Source organism: Tachypleus tridentatus, chromosome 7 (genome assembly GCF_004210375.1).
Source record: "Tachypleus tridentatus isolate NWPU-2018 chromosome 7, ASM421037v1, whole genome shotgun sequence".
NCBI lineage: Eukaryota > Metazoa > Arthropoda > Merostomata > Xiphosura > Limulidae > Tachypleus > Tachypleus tridentatus.
Window position 1 is genome coordinate 87,090,230 of NC_134831.1, and position 22,329 is coordinate 87,112,558.

Consider the following 22,329-nt stretch of genomic DNA (forward strand, 5'->3'; position numbering starts at 1 on the left):
AGTTTCAGGTTATTTGATAAAAATCATTTTAGTTGTTTTATTATTTACTTCTTGTTATTAAAGTCAAGTTGTACATAAATTATTTATCTATTGAAAACACTATATGGGTTACATCATACATCTAAACTGCCCTGACATCCAGTGAAGTGTGAATTACAGTCAGTAAATAAGATTAGTAATTATTAGAACATGAGCTGTCAAATTATTGTGTGCACATTTGTTATTTCTTTTATTTCTACAAATAACTTTAATAATATGATAAAAGTATAATGTTATTATATTTTAATTACAATTTAATGTTTATTTGTCTTTCTGAATTATTTACTATAATATATGAAATATGCTATTAAGCGCAATCTACATTACATAAACCAATTGTGTAAAATCTTACTGGTTGAAGTATAATATTTATAATTGGTTAAAGATGTAATATTGAAGACATTTTTCAATGTTATTCATTGTGACCAACACTTGTTTTAAAAAGTACAGGTTTCTTTCATTATTTCATGTTTAACTATATGGTGTAAGGAAGCAACATTGACCACGATATAATATTTCACATTGTTCATATGTCATTTGAATAAATGGGAAGAGAAACACATTATTCTAATTAGTAGTTTTAAAATATAAAACACATTATTATATTTGTGTTGTGAATTGTTTGTATATTTCTTTTATCAGTCAGTAATTAAAATACCACTGGGCTTGTTATTTGAACAATAAACAGAGATGCGAGGAATGTGAGAAAAGTATCACCTCTTGTCTATTGTTGGCTTTGTTCTTTCGAGAACTAGCCTGCAATGTGAGAAAGACACAATGAACTGTAAAAAAAAAAGGTGGGTCGATATGCAAATAATTAAACGTGTTAAAAGATAGAAATAAATACATTTTCATAATATCTTATTATAAATGGAGCTGAAAGCTCATTCTAAATCCCATATTTAAAGGTTTTCTTGATAATTTGTATAGTAAATCTACTTAAACTCATGAAATACTATTCAGTAGTGGTATAGATATGTCTCGTATATGATGATTTTTTAAAGATAAATTTAATGTTTCATAATCTAATTGTATCAAAACCCATACTTAAAGTTCTTAATATAATTGTAAAATAATAAAATGACACTAGATACATAACGAAAATATTCATCCCTGGATGTTAATTACTATAAGAGTGATTTGTTTTCTTGTTGTTTTTTTTAAACTTTGCGCAAAGCTACACGAGGGCTATCTGCCCTAGCCGCCCCTAATTTAGCAGTGTAAGACTAGAGGGAAGGCAGCTTGTCATCACTACCCACCGCCAACTCTTGAGCCACTCTTTTACCAATGAATAGTTGGATTGACCGTCACATTATGACGGCCCCACGGCTGAAGTTTCCTTGCTATTATGTTTTTAGATCTGTAGAAAACAAATGTGGTATGTATGAGTTAACAACAGTATAGAGGACAACACAAGGAGTACCAAATAACAACAAATGCTGACTTACAATATCTGCTAGAGAGGTCATCTCTTACTGTGTACTGATCTATGAGACTGGAACTTCTTTCTAACATCTGCAGCTTTGTCAATATCCTATAAACAGATCAAAATCTTATGTTATCTAGATTCTAATCTCTTAATGCAAAGGACCTGTCATTAAACGTAACAATACAGAAATACCTAAATTATAAAACAATAAACAAAGTCTCTTCCTTGTGGACATGACATGGAGAAAAAGCTACACAAGAGAAATAAAGTAATTTATTTGACAAAAATTTGATGATAAGTCCACTAACTTCTTTAGAAAGTACTTATGTTGATATAAACTTGATTATAAATCCATTAACTTCTTTATAAAGTACTTGTGTTGATATAAACTTGATTATAAATCCATTATAAATCTAACTAACTTTATAAACTTTATAAAGTATCTGTGTTGATATAAACTTGATAAATCTCTTAACTTCTTTATAAAGTACCTGTGTTGGTAAAATCTTGATAAATCCATTAACTTCTTTATAAAGTACCTGTGTTGGTAAAATCTTGATAAATCTCTTAACTTTATCTACTATCCTGAAGTCTACAGGTAAAATATCCAACTGAACAAAACTTTATGTTTGAGGAGAAATATTTATCAGAAAATAATTGAAAGCTAATGTTCTAATTTTCTTTGACTGAAAATGTATTTCTGACAGGTACTTCCCTCCTCTCACAAGATTATGTATTTTAATATAGTGCTGCCCTCTACACACAATGTTGTCTTTACACATGCCACATATTTTCTGCTCCCTCTTATTGAAATCAAATGATTCCAACATTTCTCTCTTTTAAATCATCATGCATCACTCATCTGCCAATAAAAGCATGACTCCCTCTATATGTCTCTACTGAACTATCACTTCAAAGCTTGGCGGAAGACATAAGCACTGAAGGAAAGTGGGTAGAGGAATGGTGGGACGAGTTAGCAGAAGGAAACACCTATTGGAAATATATTTTCAGTCAAGGAAAGTTACAACTCCTCATACAGTACTTCCCTCCCTTCCAAAACTCATCCACGGGGTACTGACATCCATGTGGGGAATAGATGAGGACTCGACTCCCAGTCAGTGGGTTAACTGCAATTTGACACCTCACTCCCATGTGAGTGTATATTGCATACTGAAGAATAGCATATCATCTACACCTGCAAAACACCACCACTCTACTCTGCAATGAATGGTTACAGCCGTCTTTGTATGGAATCCATTCAGGAGAGTGCCTCTATGGTAGACCACCCTGGTGGCTTGGAATTATAAAGTAATAAGGTTTTCCATACTCCACAAGAAGAAATGGGAGTGAGAAAGTGGTAGAAAGTCCAGAGGAATGTTATCACCTGAGACAGTGCAATGGGTTACAATGAAACCCTAATTTGAAAAGTGGACCATACTGATTTATTTAATACAAGGCATTGCAGGGATGGGCAGCTTTTCCCTTCTGCTCTACCCATGCAGTTCATCCATCCATCTGTAATGGGCAAGTTTATGAAGCAATTACATTGCAAGTTTATTCACATACAAGTGATTTTATGGAACATCCCATTTCAATTGTGAGCATTGCAAAGTCATGGAAGGTAAAGCATGAGTCAACACGGTTGTATAGTGGGGATGTCAAGTTGAAGAACAGATGGTCAGGCACCACTCACCACAGAATGGGATCCATATAATGAGTAAGTAAAGCAAGGGTTCCTGAAAGAAAAATAGAAACATAAACTTACCTGCTCAAAGTTGCACTGAAGCCTGAAGAATGGGTGCAGGTGGAAGACAAAAACCCAACAAAGAAGAAACTGCTATATGGTGTAAGTAATGGGAGATGAATGTATTTGATGTAGTCCACATGCAGGACTGTAGGATTTCATGGCTGATGAAGATGATATGTGAGGGAAAATGTGAAGTATTAAATCTGATCTGAAAACATCGGGAACAAATTCTGGGAGGAAGCCAAGTAAGAATAAGTCAATCAAATAAAATGTCAAACCCAACTAGTGACGGTAGAAGGGAAAGATCCCAAACAGAGGAAGATTTCCGAGTAATAAAGAGTCGGTAACAGGTACCGTGGAAGAAAGCTATTTGGGCAGTATAACATAGAAGTCTATCTGGATTGAAACAACAAAAGAGATGAGAAATATAAGGAAGAGAAACAGGCAAAAGGAGAGTTACCCTCCATATCATCTGAGGTCTTTGGGAGGAAGAAAGGAGAATATATGTAGGGTGGTAAAACATATGTGAAACATCAATGATAAACAAATCTGACCCTTGACCTCCACAGCCTAATGGGAGAAGGAAATACCTTTTAAGAGAATGATGGAACATGAGGAAAGTGGCTGAAACATAGGTAAATTGTGGGAGTGGAGGACCACATTAATATTCCAGTCTGGAGGAATATACCATAAGGGGGAGATGACAAATCTGGAAGGAACACATTAACATGGTAAGGACAGGAGAGCAAATACTCAATTATATCAGAAAAATCAAAGGTACAGAATAAGGTGGCCCAATAACCTGAGGACGATGAGATTGAAGACACATGGTTGAAAATCCACATAAGAAACTCTAACACTCTAGTCACAGTAGGTTGGTCAGTAGGGAATACTGGAGTTACATTTTCCATTTGGGTTGATACACCTCCATTGAAGAAGGATGTCTGGGATGACCTAAACAGAAAGCTACTTGATATACTCACCAAGGACTAGAGAAAAGCCAAATGTAAAGACAAAGGAGGTGAATGGCTGGATGTAGAAAGAGTGACCAAAGGTAATAAAGAAGGAAGGGATACAAAGGTTGTGATACTGGAGGGAAAAATTGCAGTTGTTGTAATTGTGGAAACTACAGCTGAGGTAGCCAATAAGGAGTGATGAGAAGTACTTGACAGAGTGGTATGGATGAGAGAGATTACCTGGTGAAATAATCAGATAAGAAGATAAACATAAAGGAATTTATGGTATCAATCCTAGTTGAAGGCATTCACAGCTAAAGCCCAAGGCTGAGATGCTGGGGACTAAAAGAGGGCTAACCTGTGACTGAAGTAGGTAGCATGCCCAATCTACGTGGGGAAAATGAAAACCCCACCAATATCAAAGCCACCAGAAAATGAAGGGATCTAAAAATCACTACATCAGACATATTTGATTGGGGCATGAAAGGCAATTTGCTAAGAGATTGAAAGCACCTGGAATGTAACACACAAGATTAATATGATCTATGTGGGTCCAATATGGTAGATCCAACATTTTAAAACAGGGGTCTCTTGACCACGTGTCCCCTTGCTGATTGATATGAGCTAGCATTGTAGAATTGTCAGAAAGAATCACCAACAGACATTGTCTGGTGAGAGGAAGCAAGCACGTTTATATGCGTGTATGTGTGAGTTTTTCTTATAGCAAAGCCACAATAAGCTACCTGTTGTGTTCATTGAAGGGGATTGAACCTTTGATATTAGCAGGGGACAAAGGGAAGTGAGTTATTTAAAGTCCAATGGAGTGCAAAAAAGCTCAAGAACTTTGATATGCAAAGACCTTTTGATCTAAAGCCTTCTACAGCCCTGAAGGAATGCATCTGTGAAAATATGTAATTCTGGATAAGGAGAAGGAAGTGGGACATTCACCAACATAAGGATCTTGTCCAACCATCAACAGAGATTGTAATCAAGCTAGAAGTAAGGATAAAGGGAATTGACAAGGGATCCCAAGCAGGTTCTACTGATTATGAAGAGTTTCACGAAGGGGTCACCTATGTGCATGACAAAGTATGACTAGTGACATCACTGAAGACCACGTCCCCCAAACGACAGAACCTTACAAGCAGAAAGTGAGAGAGCTGAAAGAGCATGATGAACTAACAATTCCATGGAATGAAGCTGCAGAGGAAAAGGCTGGACCTGAATGATTGGTGTTGAAAAAGACACCCAAGTGGGTGTGATATTGGGTAGGCTGAAGGAAGGACATCTTTAATATGATTAAATAGCCCATTTGAGCAGTCACTAGAAGAGGCCAATGGGTATGGTTAGCAAACTTCAGTTTGAAAAAAACATAAGGGGCAGAAGCAAACTTGAAGAGTAAGGAATAAAACACCATGTGATGGACGAACTGAAGATACCGACGAGACAATGGGGATATAGGGATATGGAGATAAACACTAGTGACATCAATACCTGTCATTCATAAGCCCAGAGAAAATGCCCACTGTCAGGTAAGAAACAGTAAAATGGGACAGTTGAACAAAGTAATTGAGGAAAGACGAATTGATGATAGGCTTCCAGTCCTGGTTTTCTTAAGAACAACAAAGAATCTTGAATAAAACTAGGTGAAAGATATATAACAGATTCAATGTCCTGCTGAGATAATAGTTTCTGAACCACCTCCAACAGACACTGGCTGGTCATGAGATTCCAATATGGAGTAAAGAAAATGGGTGTAGGAGACACTGGAGGAAGGAAAAAAATGGGATTATGAATCCCTCCAATAAAACTTGAAGACCTTAATGTTCCATGATGAAAGGATGCCAGTAGTGAAGAAAATTGGTTAGCCAAGCTCTCACCAGATTAGAATCCACCAGGTGATGTGATGTGCATTGTCAAAGAATGCGATGAGATGAGGACCTCAAGGAGAAGGAACAAGTAAGTGTTGGGAAAAAGAAGGAGGAGAAATGGTAATAGGTGCTGTACTGGGCTCTGAGTGAGACATAACAGACTGTTGTTGTGCTGCTGAAGTTCATGATTCAAAAAGACTCAGAGATTGTGTCCAATATGTATTACCATAGAAGTGGGCCATATGTAAACACCTAAGATAAGATGATGGTAAACATGTATGAGTTAAGGTTGCATCACAGTCTAGAAGGTCCCAACAACAGAGAAACCACGTATGCAGAGCCAGAGCCGAAGACGACAAATGAGCCAACATAGAATAAAGAAGGGAAAGGATATCCCCCAAAATCCCTCAGGGTTTTGATGAAAAGCTTAAGTGAGGAGATGGGTGGTAGAGAAATAATGTAAAAAAGTTGTGAAGGTAGAACAAAGGAAGGAAAGTTGGGCATGTGTAAAGAAAAAAAACTGTTTATAGATGGCAGCACTGTATGAGAATAGTTAATCTTGTGAGAAGAGGGAAGTATCTTATTGGAATCAGCTAGTGTTAATACCATTAATATATTATTAATTAGAACATTTAAAATGTAGGAAATGAGTGAGTCTTGTTTGAGTAGGCTATTCTGTCATATGAGGGGGGAACAAATCTCACATTTGGATCTGGACTTAGAAGCGTTTGCTTTTGATTACATAGTTATAATCAGAACTCACCTTCACCATGGTGATTACAGGGTATCTTTTTCGGTAAACGGATTTTACGGTACAGTAATATTCAATCCACAAAAAAAAACACTGTCCAGCAACACCTTTTTTTATCCACCCTCCATACAGCCCATTTAGAACATCCATTTTCTCTTCACACCACTACTAATGCTGTATGTTTATCACACCTCTATAAATTAGGTGTATATCATCTCTGTAATTCATTAACTAAATAATATTACAAATGGAAGCATAATTAAAAACTGGCTGATAGCATAGTAAGCAATACTGTTAACATTAAAAAGAATCAATTTTGATGTACTGTACCACTTGAAAAAGCAGTAAGAAAACTAGGTTTAAAACAAGTTGTTCCTATGACAACACAGTTGAATAAGAAAATGGACATCTAATTTATAAAAAAAAATATGGCATGAATGCAACATGTTTTCCTGTGTGTTGTGTATGTTTTCTAAGTATAACAAGATCATATGGGCTTTTTATAGAAATATTTCTTTGCACAATATTTTAACATTATATCTCTCTGCTTAATACATGCATACTTTACATAATAATTTCTGTTGTTTAAATGGTTTTATGCTGTATTTATGTGTGTGTGTATATATATGTTTATATTCTCTATGAATTCTACACACTAGCAATAAGGGTGTTTACCTCTTCTGGTTTAAACCACTGAGATAACAAAAACAATAAATGTTCTGCTGCAGGAAGTAGAGCAAAAAAAAGTTCTCCAACTGCACCAATTTGTGATACCTGTGGAAGAGGGAAGAAATAATAGTTTTTATACCAACGTAAACTTAACGTCAGATAACAATAAAATAGAATCACTTTTTTTCTATGATATAAAACCTTATAGACTAATACCAGTAAAAATTGGTCCTTAACTTGTGTAAATATACATTACTTGGTGTGTTTTGATACAAAATTGTTGAAATCAACTTAATTATAAAAACAAAAACATTTAACCTACATAGTAAACTAATAAATACATTTCATACCATTCTAACCAACAATATCTTTTTCAGTATCATAATAATTTTGGAAACTATCCAAATAACAAGACACGAGATTCTTATTCCCCTTTATTATTATACTGGAACATGAGTTGCTTGTAACTGTTTACTATCCAACTGGTACATGAGTTGCTTGTAACTGTTTATATTCAACTGGTACATGAGTTGCTTGTAACTGTTTACTATCGAACTGGAACATGAGTTGCTTGTAACTGTTTACTATCCAACTGGTACATGAGTTGCTTTTAACTGTTTACTATGCAATTGGTACATGAGCTGTTTGGGTAACTGTTTACTATTCAACTGGTACATAAGCTGCTTGTCATTACTTACTATTCATGTGGTACATGAGCTGCTTCTCATTACTTACTATTCAACTGGTACATGAACTCTCTATTTATTCAATCATAAGATGAGAAAATATGAATAGAATGTGCTCTGATGAATCACTTATTTCACACCTCTTCAACAATAATGACTGACTAGTGACAAAACAGAAAGTGTTAGGACTTTTAAAGGAACCAATCCCTACAATTGTGCACAGTGGAATACAGTATAAAACTTACAATTTATTTACTTGGCAGTTTTCCAATAGCCATAACCAGTACTGTAGTAATGTTCAGTTTGATAAATATGGGAAGGTATTTTTATTCAAATAGTATCACATTGCTTTGTACAAATAACAATCGTGTAAGCACAGAGGAAGGTGATTGCATAATGCTAAAGGTACTGAAAAATGTTCAGTATAATTCATAAAAAGTATTTGACATGTTTATTTATTATATTTTCAAGCTGGACAAGTCTTAGCTGCGCTCTCTAGAAATATAAAGAATAGTTTCTATTAGAAGGAGCACATACCAGCAAAGTTTAGTACCAAGACTGTGCACAGGGTCTTGTATGATTTTGTTGTACACTACTTTAGTACAAGATGCAATATCCTTCCACTGGTATGCTTCTTTACTTTTCTGATGAGCGACCCATGGAGGTACAACTTTTCCAACTTTTCGATCATATATAGCTTGGTTAAGACCTGCCACGAGACCTAATTTACAGAAAACAAATTTTAAATTTAAGACACTCAAATAGGCTACAACAATATTTAGTTCAGATGTAACTTTAGGCTTAGTCATACAAAACAACACTGATGTGAAATATACAATGTTTCATTTTAATAATATAAAACTGATTTCTTTTTAGAGCTAGCTCTATCCTCTCATAATTTATTTGGAGTATTATGTTACAGTGCGAAAGGGTAAAAAGTTTTTGTTGAAAAAAATGAATTTTTGTATTGCTGTTAGGCCTTCGTATTAAGCCTTGTTTCCACTAGTTCATATTAGCTTAAGTGACTGCTTGAATTGGTAAAGAAAATTGCTAAAAAAATATTTAAAAAACAGTGAATATAAACAGGATTTAAAATTATTACATGTATCAAATGAAACCTTTAGGTTTAAAAATCTTCAAAAAATTGGTTTCTTTAAAACTTGAGTTATTTTTATTGTATTCCAGTGATAGAAAACTGTGAAGCTGTGTATATTATTTTTCAAATTAAGGACAACAATATAGTTTTGTAAAATAGTATAGGAAAATTTTAAGACAGTGTAAGAGGACAAAAAACAGAAAATAAAATGTATCACAACAAATATTTTCCACATTTCAAAGCTGTAAGTTCATATAAATATCACATACACAAAACACCTTCTTTGCAGATGCTACCTGTGGAAAGAAATTCTGAAGTTTCAAACCACTTCATCCAATGGCTTTCTTTTTTAAACAATTCAATGTAACAAACCACACAATGGTTGCACAGATTTGATGTACCTGGGTATTACATAGTTAAATACAACTTTGAGGTAATCTAGCAATCTGTATTTCAGTTTGGCCTAATAAGGTGTGCAGAGCCAAAGGATTTTACAATGCAAGTTCACTAATGCAGGCCACTCGCATTTTTGATTTTCAAATCTTTGTATAGATACAGATGTACTAGTCAAGTGTTTTCCAATATGTATAGATACAGATGTACTAGTAAAGTATTTTCCAAACTTTTGTCATCACTCTTTATGCACGAAACATGATTTCATGTGCCACCATTTTTTTTAGATAAGGGAAAGTTGTGTGATTAGATATAATTCACAGATACATATTAAAACATTATATGTATTGTAGTAATTAATTATTATTTTCTTTAATAAAAAAAAATATCTAAACACTTAACTATGCATTATTGTGCCTCATCACAGATAATTTATGCCTCCCTGAGATGAGGGTGGAGCGCCCCATGCTACGGGAAATGTTGTACTAGCTGATATGGATGCTATGAGAATGAAACAGACAGTATAGTCTGTTCTCCACAGGGTTAGTTTTAATGACTCTTTAGTGCTGCAGGGCAAAACAAGTAATGGATTTCATGGTAAGTTAGTTTATCTTGCATCCTTTATTTACAGAAATGTTAAGGTGTTTTTGGGCACTTATTCTAAACCACGAAATACTCATGTTAACCTTTCATACTTACTCAGTTTTTTAGCGGTTTACGACCCTTTTGTATTATCTGATTTACTTCTGAATACAAAAGCTAATTATGAGTGAGAAAAAACAATTACGTACCAGCTACACTAGGTTCTGTCAACCACACCAGGTCTGGTGGTAAAACCTAAGGTACTCCCCCCACTTTAGTACTTACAACCTGCAAACTAGACAAGAAACTAAATAATATTTTTCTAATTATATTTACTGATTATCATATTGCACAACATATATTTTTATTTTGGTCATTATGCCATAATTAATGCACACAATGAAAATTTTAATTTAGGTTTTAAAAAAATGCAGCACTGACTGCACAATTTTTATAAACTATCATTAGCTCCAGAAAAAGAAAAAAAGCAACATACATGCTTAATAACTTTATACTAGATTCTTTAGTCAAGAACTGTAACTGAGCCATAAGTAAACTAAAACCAAATATCCAGCAACCGCTAATATCAGAGCTTCACCGAGTTAAAATAATCCATGTCACTTAGTGGATAAGAGAGTATTCATTGCTTAATTAACTATTTATATAATTTTTACGTCATCATTTTACATGAATACTGACCTTTGGACACAGAAAGCTACATCATAGAAATATTCTCAACTTATCATATTCCTTTCTTGGAATTAGTCTTGCTCTATTTGGTCCTTTAACAAGGTATTTTATTTATCATAAAAATATGATCTCCTTTCACTTTAATAAAGGTTTCATTTATTTATCACACTGACCTACTATGATACAAAATAATACTGTTTGCATGAGTTAGTTAGAGAAAATGTGAAGAATAATTTTTTTTTCATTAAACCAGGGATTTGGTTCCCAAGATATGACCCACCCGAGTAATCAGATCATTTTCTGCGATCATGTTCATATGAAGGAGAAGATCATTTTACTGATGTAATCATGTTAGGTTCAGAAGAGTTCTTGTACATAAAGATATGTTTCTGTTTTACTGTGTTCAGTTTTGCGACTTGAAAACTGCCACCTAAAAAGCAATGTAAGTGAAGCATGGTGGGTAATGTTTTAGTTATTTGACTTTTTTGGCCTCAATATTTGAAACGTATTTAAGTGCTGATTTTAAGTAAAAGTTACGCACTACGTCTTTAATTCCAAATTCATTGGCTCGGCATGGCCAAGCGCGTTAAGGCGTGCGACTCCTAATCCGAGGGTCGCGGGTTCGCATCCCCGTCGTGCCAAATATGCTCGCCCTTTCAACCGTGGGGGCGTTATAATTTTCGGTCAATCCCACTATTCGTTGGTAAAAAAGTAGCCCAAGAGTTGGCGGTGGGTGGTGATGACTAGCTGCTTTTCCTCTAGTCTTACACTGCTAAATTAGGGACGGCGAGCACAGATAGCCCTCGAGTAGTTTTGTGCGAAATTCAAAAACAAACAAACATTCGTAGTTCTAACGGTAATTTAGAAAAATGAGAGTTAGTTCCAATAACTATAATTTTTCATATTTAAAACTGCTAACTCTACAATTTTGTTATCTGTAAAACTTCAGTATTTTTAGAAAGTTGCAAATTATTCATTATATTAGGGACTGTAAAGTTTCATACATTGTCAAGACAAAACACCACTTAAAAAACTAGTTTGTGAGGAGTATTGTAATGAAATGGCCGTCCACTATTTAACCCAGACACTCATCTATTTGTTCATATGTCGAAACCTTGGGTCACGCAATTTCTTTATCAATATCACGGAATCTTCAGACCTTGAACTTCGTATTAAAGAAAGTTTACTCGTAACAAAAGAGTGCTCTGTTCTTAACGCCGTATACAGCTTCTCAGACTTAAAACTATTTAATAAAGTGCTAAATATTTCACGTCTTTTAATTTCCCACTTTAGCACCGTATGTGTGTATATCACGGAGCCAAAATGCAGCTAGTGGATTATGATATTCAAAAAGGACTTTAAAAAAAGGCCCCAATTTTGCTATACTTGATTTAAAAGTTAATTGACACTTTTCGAGAACTCGCCGAAAGTTTAATTGCACTCCTTTAGTTAAACTTGAATCATGATCTAATCTTTCTTAAGTTACATCACAACGTGTATTGGTTGATTGGGTTTACTGTAACTTTACTTTCAGGAATGTTAAATTATTATAAATTAAACATTTATTAAGGTATTTTAATTCATGTTGCTGGAGTGTATTTGCAAAAACAAGTTCTTTAGTCTTTTAACCCCCTACCTTCTGGTGAGAAACGTACGGTTTTATTAATAGAATATCATATTAGCATAATCTATTTTCTTTCTGTCTACCATGTCAGTAAAGTAGTGTTTGACAATACTGTATCATTAGTCAACATATATTATTTTTCCAATTTTCTTCCAGATGATGGAGTAAGTATGTTCCAGAATTCTTAAAACTAAATAAAAATATATTATGTTTTATTAATGGTTATCTTTATTATTAAACTTTGTTTTCCCCACCACGAGTCCATTAGCCAACTTAAGTAAGAGACTGTATGTACTTGAGAAATGTGTTGGAGATTCTCTGAAAGACAAAAAATATGAAATCCATTATGTTCGCACACCATAAATGATCCCAGCTTTGGTTATCATTACTTAGAACACCCGTGTATCTACACTTTTTTTTTCTTAAGTATGCATGCTATCAATGACGTATTTAGGTTGGGGCTAGAGGGACTTAGTCCCAGGGCCCATGGTTTTAATGGGGGCTCATTGATAAATTTATTATATGTAAAATTACATGGGATGTAAGGCCCACAAAAATTATCATTTCCTGGGCCACCAACCTTAAATCCGCTACCTTATGGTATCAGTGTCTTCAGATTCTTCCGTAGTCTGACTGTTGTTTCAAATAAAGGAACATCTTTTCTGTTGTATTTTTATCTATAACACTCAAATAATATTTCTATTTCCAACATTCCAAAACATTGTGGTTTCAACGTTATCCTTTTGTCTTTATGGTATGAACCTACAACTAACCAATCCCTTGAGACGACGAAGCGTATAACTTCATAAACATAGATAATAAACAGTGTCAAATTTACTCTTAGAAGGGGTGAGTGATTAATTACCGAGCATAGCAATATAATCAATATATAGATCAGTTTCAATTTGTTTCATAAAACGAATATAGCATCAATGTCTCCAGCGATATCCTTTGGCACATTCATGTACTTACTTTTTTTGTGTAATCAATTAATATATAGTTGTATTCTTAATGGTTGTGAGCAGTTAGACCATTTCCAATGTTTGCTGACGTGTGTTTCATACCTCATGTAAATACTTCATGACATGTTTATAAATGTCAGAAAAACACGTGTTCAAAAAGTCTTGTAACCTGAGTGCTTTCGAAAGGTGGATCCTGAAAAAACGAGTCCATCTTTCGAAAGTGCTCAGATTTTTATCACTTTTAACCCCATATTCAGAAATTTCTGTTCCTGATGTGATCCTTTTATAAAGTTTGCTTCATTCCATGCATTAATTATTGGGTGTTTCCACTGATGATAGAGCCTGCGTACGTCTGTTAGCTATTCATTCTTCTCAACTTTACCCAACGGCAAAAAGATATCTGTTCAATCATCACAACTTGGATTTTTTAATTTTATATATTTTTATTGTTTCTTTGATACATCCTCTGGATATTACAAGTGAATAGCCCCCCCAGCGGTAAGTCTCAGCAACGATAAAATCAGAGGTTCGATTCCCTTCGGTGGGCTCAGCAGATAGCCCAATGTAGCTTTGCTATAAGAACACACACATACTAATGAATATTTATGAAGAATGTCATAAGAGTTTTCAATTTAAGTGCAATCTTATAAGCTTCATTCCCAAATAATCTTACCAAGTACCAAAATAATTTTACGTTTCACACAAATGTTTTGATGTGTTTTTCATCGAAAATATTTTGTAAAACTTATTTGGGAAAAGAAGGCCAAGTAAAGTTCATTTAATGATAACAAAATAGTTTATTTTTTTTCCTTTTTCATTTCTGTTTACCATTCATTCTACAAAGTTGTAAACCTGGGTCACAAATATTGTTTTGAATTTCAACATAAATCTACTTCCTAATGGTAGTACAAATAAATAAAGAACATAGTTAAAAAAAAAGGCCTGATGCAACAGTGATTAATTATAAGCGTGAGTACGTATGTTACCATGTCAAGGAAAGCACATAAAAAAAAAACATAAGTGTTAAGTTTAAACGGGCTAAGGGAAAACAAACTGAGGTGCTAAGAGATTTCTTTTCCTTGCTGTATGCAGTATTGTGACATTCACATTAAAGTAGGTAAACAAATATGACTGATTAGTACTTTTATAAAGTATGTTTTTGTTGTGAAATAACTTTCTAGTTTTTGAGGTAACGTAGCACGTACTTTTATATCACGTGAGATTTAATATGAAACTTGATGAAAAGTAGTGAACCGTGTGTGTCGACTTTTCAAATATTTCCTTGACATTAACTGAACTCTTTCTCAAGGTTTTGATTAAGTCTGATATAACGGTTATTATTATTGAAGGACAGTAGAATGAGAATTGTTCTGGGATATCGTTTCAAGACTTGAGCTATTAGCCTAAAGATAATTTTTGTGACCTCGTTACCAAGGGCGTAGATTTTTTACACCCAATGGGGGAGGGGGGAAGATTTTTGCAACCACTTATGTGGACTGTGCAATTTCCAAATTGGTAATCTCTGATTACGTGAACCTGAAAGCTGTAAACATGCAAACACAGACTAATCTTGTTGCCACGATACTTGCATGTATAGTTAAGCCTTCTAACTGATACGAACTATCGCTTAGATCGAAAAGCTTAGAAGCACGCCTATATTAATGATGTACATTTCGGCTACTGAAAAAAGCCTACATCTAGGCCTAATTATGCAATTCGATTGGTAAGAACACGAGAATCACAAGAACAAACACACAATTTGTAGGCCTGTGATGCAATAAAACAATTCAACAGACTGAAGTGTAGGGGGGATTATTGTATCTACCATATTTCCAGCTAAAATGAAGGGGGTGTATCCCCCATCCCCCCAGGATCTACGCCCCTGCTCGTTACATATTTATTCGAGGTAATATAAACTGTGTTGGTATAAAATGTCTGCCGCTTAATATATTACATTAGAGACAGTTCTTTTGGAATCAAGTACTATATTATAAACCGAATTTACTTTTGTATTTACGGCAGTGCTACTGGGGTTGTATGACTATGTCCTTAATATTAAACTATTGACTAAAGGCTAAGGAGGCACTTTATCATCACCCACCATCGAAGCTGAGGAACTGACTTTCGCTAATAGAAGCTCCTACCACTCAAAAGTTAAAGTAGAGGAAATATTCTATGGTATCGTTCGGATTTTTTACATGGCTCTACAACAGCGCTACCTCGCTCCCTTGGATTTATATTCAGTTTATGTTGGTTTGTTCTGAATTTCGCGCCAAGCTACACAAGAGCTATTTGGATTAACCGATCTTAATTTAGCAATGATGAACTAGGGAGAAAGCAGCTGGTCAACACCTCCCGCCGCTAACTCTTGGACTACTCTTTACCAACGAATAGCGGGGTTAACCATTATATTATAACACTCCCACGGCTGAAAGAGTGAGCGGGTTCAGTAAGAAAGATTCGGACCCACGACCCGCACATTGCGAGTTGGGTTTTGTAACAACCACAAGATTCATATTCGTCAATGAAAGACATTTTTTCGGTAGTTTTTTATGTCTGTTTTAGCTAATTAAACTGGCAAAAATAAATCAAATTGATAACTTTTCGGCCTATTTTATGTAAGTTGCTAAATTATTATTCGTAAACTAGAATAATTTACATAATTTTCGTCAAGGCGACAGGTTCTCCACCAAGTTTTTAATATATTAATTTAGATTTTTGTTTGTCGTAGGTAGCGTATCACGATGAGCCTGGTATGGCCAAGCGCGTAAGGCGTACGACTCGTAATCCGAGGGTCGCGGGTTCGAGCCCGCGTCGCGCTAAACATGCTCGCTCTCCCAGCCGTGGGGGCGTATAATGTGACAGTCAATCCCACTATTCGTTGGTAAAAGAGTAGCCCAAGAGTTGGCGGTGGGTGGTGATGACTAGCTGCCTTCCCTCTAGTCTTACACTGCTAAATTAGGGACGGCGAGCACAGATAGCCCTCGAGTAGCTTTGTGCGAAATTCCAAAACAAACTTATCACGATGAAACAAAAAAGAAAATTTAATGAAAGGTAAAATCTGGGTGCTTCCTATAGTATATAGAAATTTCTTTGCTTGTATATAAACATAAAGCTGCACAATGGGCCATCTGTGGTCAGCCCACCACAGGTATCGAAAGTCTATTTCTAGTGTTCTTAGTCTGTAGACATCTCTCCCTCGAGATGGGGCGTGTGTAGAACTAAACACACAATACAACTTTCGGAATCAGTGAATTATTGAGTTAATAAATGTTTTAGTACAATGCAAGTCAATGAGAATTACTGCGTTTGTTCGTTAGAAAGGTTAATTAGCCAAAGTATTTGTTATCGATGAATTAGCAATGAATTTCTGCAAATAAGCATAGATTACTTTCACCCAAATATTAAAAACGTAAGAATAAATTCATTATTGTAACTTCGCATTATCTTCATCAAATGCTAATTGAAATTAGTTTGGTTTCTCTTCTGAGACACCATTAGATAACTGTTATTAAAACAACAAAAAAGTCTTGCATTATACACAATGCCAAGTAGGATACATGTGAGCTGATCACCTCCAGTGTCAATATCAATTCGCTACGAAAAACACGTTTTTCATGTGCCACTAGGTGTATGTATATATGTGTGTGTGTGTGTGTGATTACATCCTATATGTTATTTGGCTAGAGACAGACAAAACAGTTTGACTTTAGCTAACCATCTGAAAGCAAAAAAAAGCCTGGTTTATATACAACATACATCAACAAATTTAGGACTGAACTACAAGCAAAGATTAATAACAAAAGAAGAATTTATAAATAAGTGAGTTTCAGTTATATATCAGTGCCTTTTGACGAAATCCCAGAAACTATATTTTTATAGATAATATTCCAAGATATTATTAACACATTGACTCTCACTCGACCCACCGGTGAGTCGTTCTCTGTTTTCTTTTTAAAAGACCACTTATTGGCTTGGACACAACGGCTACACATACACTCTTTCTAAAAAAGTAATTGTAAAATGACTAATGGGACCCTAAAAAGTATCGGTAAAATAAGCTTGGAAGCCAACGTGTTAACATGCAGAAAGTGAAGTTCGATATATTCTTCTGTTATTAACACGTCTCCCAGGAGCCAAGGGGTGTCTTTATAATTTGTTGAATCGCAAAAGTCACTTCAATCCAGTAACTCCTACAGAGGGTGGTTTTGGACGTATCTTTTTGATGGAATTTCGAAACAAGTTTTCACTTGCTAATTGATAAAATTCGAAGTGAAATATAACGTTCTCAAGTTTCCATACTAGTTAGTACTAAGATCAAACCGTTCAGAGTAAATTCAGTACATATCGATAAAGCCACATTCTTAGAATCATTAATTAAACAACTGACAACTTTTTATTTTTCCGCTATCACCTTTTTAATGCTTATCTTTCAGTTTAGGTAGAACGATTTCACTTGTGATTCGGCAGAGAAGGTCGAAGCATGAAGATATCCAAGAAAAGAGTGAGTAGACAGGAACAATTTGAAAGTAGCTACAGACATAATTTTGTGCTCGACCTGTTACACAGTGTCTATCAAGGTGGGCCTAAACCGTTCCTGTGATTTGGAGACTTCCACGCTTATTGTGCTTGGTCATTAAGTCCATGATGCTTGATTGTTTTTGGAATTTCGCGCAAAGCTACTCGAGGGCTATTTACATTGGACGTCCCTAATTTAGCAGTGTAAGAGTAGAGGAAAGGGAGCTAGTTACTTAACACCACCCACCGCCAACTCTTGGGCTGCTCTTTTACCAACGAATAGAGGGATTCATCATCACATTATAACGCCCCCACGGCTGAAAGGGCATGTTTGGTGTAACGGATATTGAACCCACCATCCTCAGATTATGAGTCGAGCACCCTAAAAATCTGGCCATGCCGGGCTGCTATTGATGCACCTACAGATTTCAATCAACTTATGAAATCACTTTTCGCACCCCCAACATCAAAAGAGTGCGGGAAATGCCTTATTTTAAGCCAATAAAAATTTCAGTTAAAATTAAGAAAAGTCGGATTGGATAATTTTTCAACAAAAATGTTCCCCATTGGTTCATGAGGAGCCTGTTAAAATATTTGACTGTATTTCGCTAAATTACTCTCCGCTTTATTAATGAAAGAAGTTGATAGTTACAAGCGAAAATGTCAAAAGTAGCATTACGTCCAACTATTTCATTAAATGTAATGTACAAAGTTATTTATACCAAACTAGTAACGCCTGGCAATGTTTTTTTGTAATATACCTATAACATATGTCAGCTCATTGTTTTTATTTGTAACATGAAATTTCTTGTACAGTGAAATTAACCGTCACTCCTAATAGTATTTGTAATAATTTATTATTTTCCCCTGTAAAACAAATTAAATTACGCTACCTAGATTAAAATTATAGTATGATTTTATTTAGTTCTGGGCGTAAAAGACACACAATCATCATATAGCGAACTACTTATAAGTAAAAAACATAATTACATTCAACTCTCATTCAGAGAGGCAGTATTTTTGCTATTAAAATAACAATACAGAAACCGTCTTACATTCTTATACAAACTTGACGTAACTATTTGGAGTGAGTCTAGTTTTTTTATCCACCTTGTGTTGAACATCTTTTAACTCTGGGATCGGTGTTATCAAACCTTTCCCATCGCAATACGACAAGACGTTTCTTGCCGCGAGTTTAGCCATATTTTGTCTAACTGTTACTTCTGCAGTTCCTATGTGGGGTAGAAGGACCAAGTTTGGTAGAGTGGTGAGTCTGTGATCTTTTGGTATCGGTTCAGGAACCATGACATCCAAACCAGCAGCACGGATCTTTCCATGTTTTAAGGCATCGTATAAATCATCATGTTGGACGACTTTTCCTCTGCTCGTGTTGATAAATATAGCAGTAGATTTCATCAGGTTAAACTGCTTAGCAGTAAACAGTTCTGTTGTTTTGTCTGTCAGATTGCACGTACAAAGAACGAAGTCCGACTCTCTCAGAAGATCTTCAAATTCTACATAGCGGGCTCCCATACTTTCTACAGCATCAACAGGTTTGTGTATATCATGGTACACAACTTCATTGACCTTAAATGATAAAATTCTTTCGGCAACAGCCTGACCGATTTTTCCCATGCCCACGATGCCCACAGTGGCATTTTTAAGTCCTACACCACACATCCAATAAGGCTCCCACATATATACCCACTCTCCATTTTTTATAGCGTTTGAAGCTTCAAACAGTCGTCTCCCAGTTATCAGCATAAGAGCTACTGTTAATTCGGCAACGCTATCAGTTGGTATCCCTGGTGTATTACTTACTAGGATGTCGCGTTTCCTGCATTCATTAATATCAATATGGTCGTACCCGACAGAATTGGTCGCGATTACTTTAAGTTGCTGTCCAGCTGCATCAAGTACTTCACTGTCGATTATATCTGTTGTTGAACAGTAAATAATATCCTTTCCCTGAATACCCTTAATAAGCGCCTCACGTGGTATTGTTTTGGGTTCTTTATAAAATTCAACATCACATACCTTCCTCAACATGTCGTTCACTTCCTGCGATATGTCAGGCCTAGTAACAAAAACTTTGTATTTTGTCATGGTGACTACGTTTTATCGATAGCAGTGCTACACTGTCCGTGTAATGCTCAGTGAAACTCAGTCACTCGCATAGCTCAAGATTCATTATATAACCTATGTTGTCGGTAAGCGCCATCTCTGGATAAACACGTGCAAAAGGTTTGTTTGTGATTATTTGAGTTAACCCAAAAGTGTTGAATTTATAGAGCCATAATTTTCCTTTTGTTGATAATAGTAACATAAAACTTAAGAATATGTTATTTAGCCAATAGGTCGCTGCATTTTTATTTTTCTTCATATAAGTGTTTCACATTCTAATGATAACTGTTGAAGAATTTAAATATATATTTTCTTATTGAAAACGTAATGTTCCTTTATTATTAATTACTTCCTGCCAACGATTTACAAGCTTCTGAATGCCACTTCTGTAAAATTATTAGGGTTTGGAGGAAAAGAATGCAGAGAAGGTAGTTTTGACAATTTCATGTGTTCCAAGCTCTTTTCCATCAAGATAGTTCTGCAAACTTCGGAATAGATGATAATCAGATGGGGAAAGGTCTGGAGAATAAGGAAGTTGTGGAAATCTTTCCAGTCTAGCTCTTCAATCTTTACAGATGTGATCCTTGCTGTATGAGGCCGTGCATTATCCTGGTGTTACACAACATCTTTACAACTGATCAAAGCAGGCCTCTTTTCTTTCAGTGCAAACTTTGAGCGCTTTAACTGTTGACAATAGAAGTCTGATGTAATCGTTACATTAATAGCAGCAATTCAAAGTGGATCACATCAACAATATCCAACCGAAAGATTAACAAGACTTTCCTAGGGTGGTGGTCCATTTTAGGCTGTGCTTTAGCCAGTTCACCTGCACGTAGCCATTGTCTGCGGCACTTAACATTTTTATAAAATATCAATTTTCCATCTCCAGTCACTGACCTGTCCAAAAAAGGTAAGTTACATTTACGAGAGTGCAGAAAAGTGCAAATGTCCACTCTTGCTCTAAGGTTGGCTTCTGTCAAATCATGGGTGACCCTTTTGCCAAGTTTTGAAACGTTTTCTAGCTGCTGTAGATGACGGTGAAATGTTGAATGGTGTGAAATTAGCTTCTGTGCCAGTTCTTTAACAGTTACAGCACAGTCTCCATCAAGTGCAGCCAGCAGCAAGTCATCGTTAAACTATATAGGATGACCTGATCGTGGCGCATCACATAAATTGCAGTCACCTGATCTGAACTTCTGAAAACACCTTTGACATTTTCTTTCATTGAGAGACTTCGCATCATAAACAACTTGAATATTTCGTGTAGTTTCGGCTACACGGTTGTCTTTTTTAAATTAATAAAGCATTATATGCCTAATGTGCTTCTCAGACACATCCATCTTCATAAGGGTTTATTTGATAAATGATCTAAAAGTGGAGTTGGGTTAGTTTCTTTAATTTGTGTGAACATTTTTATACACGTCTTACTACATATTTCATTCATTAAAGCCTTTTGCAAAGACAAAAATGATAATACACTTTCTGTATTACTTATGGGATGACCTGATAATTTTTCCTTCATTTTGTTTAATTTCGCGCAAAGCTACACGAGGGCTACCTGCGCTAGCCGTCCCTAATTTAGCAGTGCAAGACTAAATGGAAGGCAGCTAGTCATCACCACCCACCGCCAACTCTTGGGCTACTCTTTTACCAACGAATAGTGAGATTGACCGTCACATTATTTCGCCCCCGATGCTGATTGGGTAATCAATCCTGTTCAAACATTTCCATTTCTTCCAGTGTTTCCCACTGAGATCCTGTTCTGAAATGGTCGATGGTCAGGGTTCAGGCAGAGATTGGGACTGTACTTGGGGTGGAATTCCTGAACTGTTTCCTCGGGCCCTTTGTCGAACCATGGTGGTTCTTCCCCGTGATTACACCGACCTTCCCCTTGTAGTGGAACAACGTCCCCTCGTAGTTTTACCTGTCTCTACTATCTTGGTTACTTTCAATTTGCTTTGTGTGCTTAATTTACTTTCTTCACCATTGTTTTCCGAGTCTTCTTCTGAGCTTTCATTCTCAAAGCAGTCACTCCTTGAGTCTGAATCTTGAGTTATTTACAAAACTTGAGCTGCAGTGAATGATGAACACCTACACGAAGCCATCTTGGAAACTTTGTTGACAACATTATTCCCTTTTTCTGCATCCCGGAATCAATACTAATCACGTGATCAGGTTCATGAATAAGTAAA

At 35.5% G+C, this 22,329-nt stretch overlaps 1 protein-coding gene and 1 pseudogene across 2 annotated transcripts in view; both read right to left on the reverse strand.

The window, feature by feature from the left end:
* The window catches only part of LOC143257717 (uncharacterized), a 34,884-nt gene extending 25,307 nt beyond the window's left edge, over window positions 1–9,577 (reverse strand). The window contains exons 1-4 of the mRNA XM_076516751.1: window positions 9,514–9,577; window positions 8,686–8,869; window positions 7,469–7,567; window positions 1,488–1,573 (exon numbers count right to left, since the gene is read on the reverse strand). Of these exons, the coding sequence (XP_076372866.1) occupies window positions 1,488–1,573; window positions 7,469–7,567; window positions 8,686–8,869; window positions 9,514–9,577 (433 nt within the window). The remainder of the gene's footprint in view (window positions 1–1,487; window positions 1,574–7,468; window positions 7,568–8,685; window positions 8,870–9,513) is intronic.
* A 9,360-nt stretch (window positions 9,578–18,937) lies between these two features.
* Window positions 18,938–20,184, reverse strand: LOC143256115 (glyoxylate reductase/hydroxypyruvate reductase pseudogene; annotated as a pseudogene). The gene has a single exon (XR_013031087.1). The product of XR_013031087.1 is annotated as a glyoxylate reductase/hydroxypyruvate reductase pseudogene (transcript).
* Between the last annotated feature and the right edge of the window lie 2,145 nt (window positions 20,185–22,329).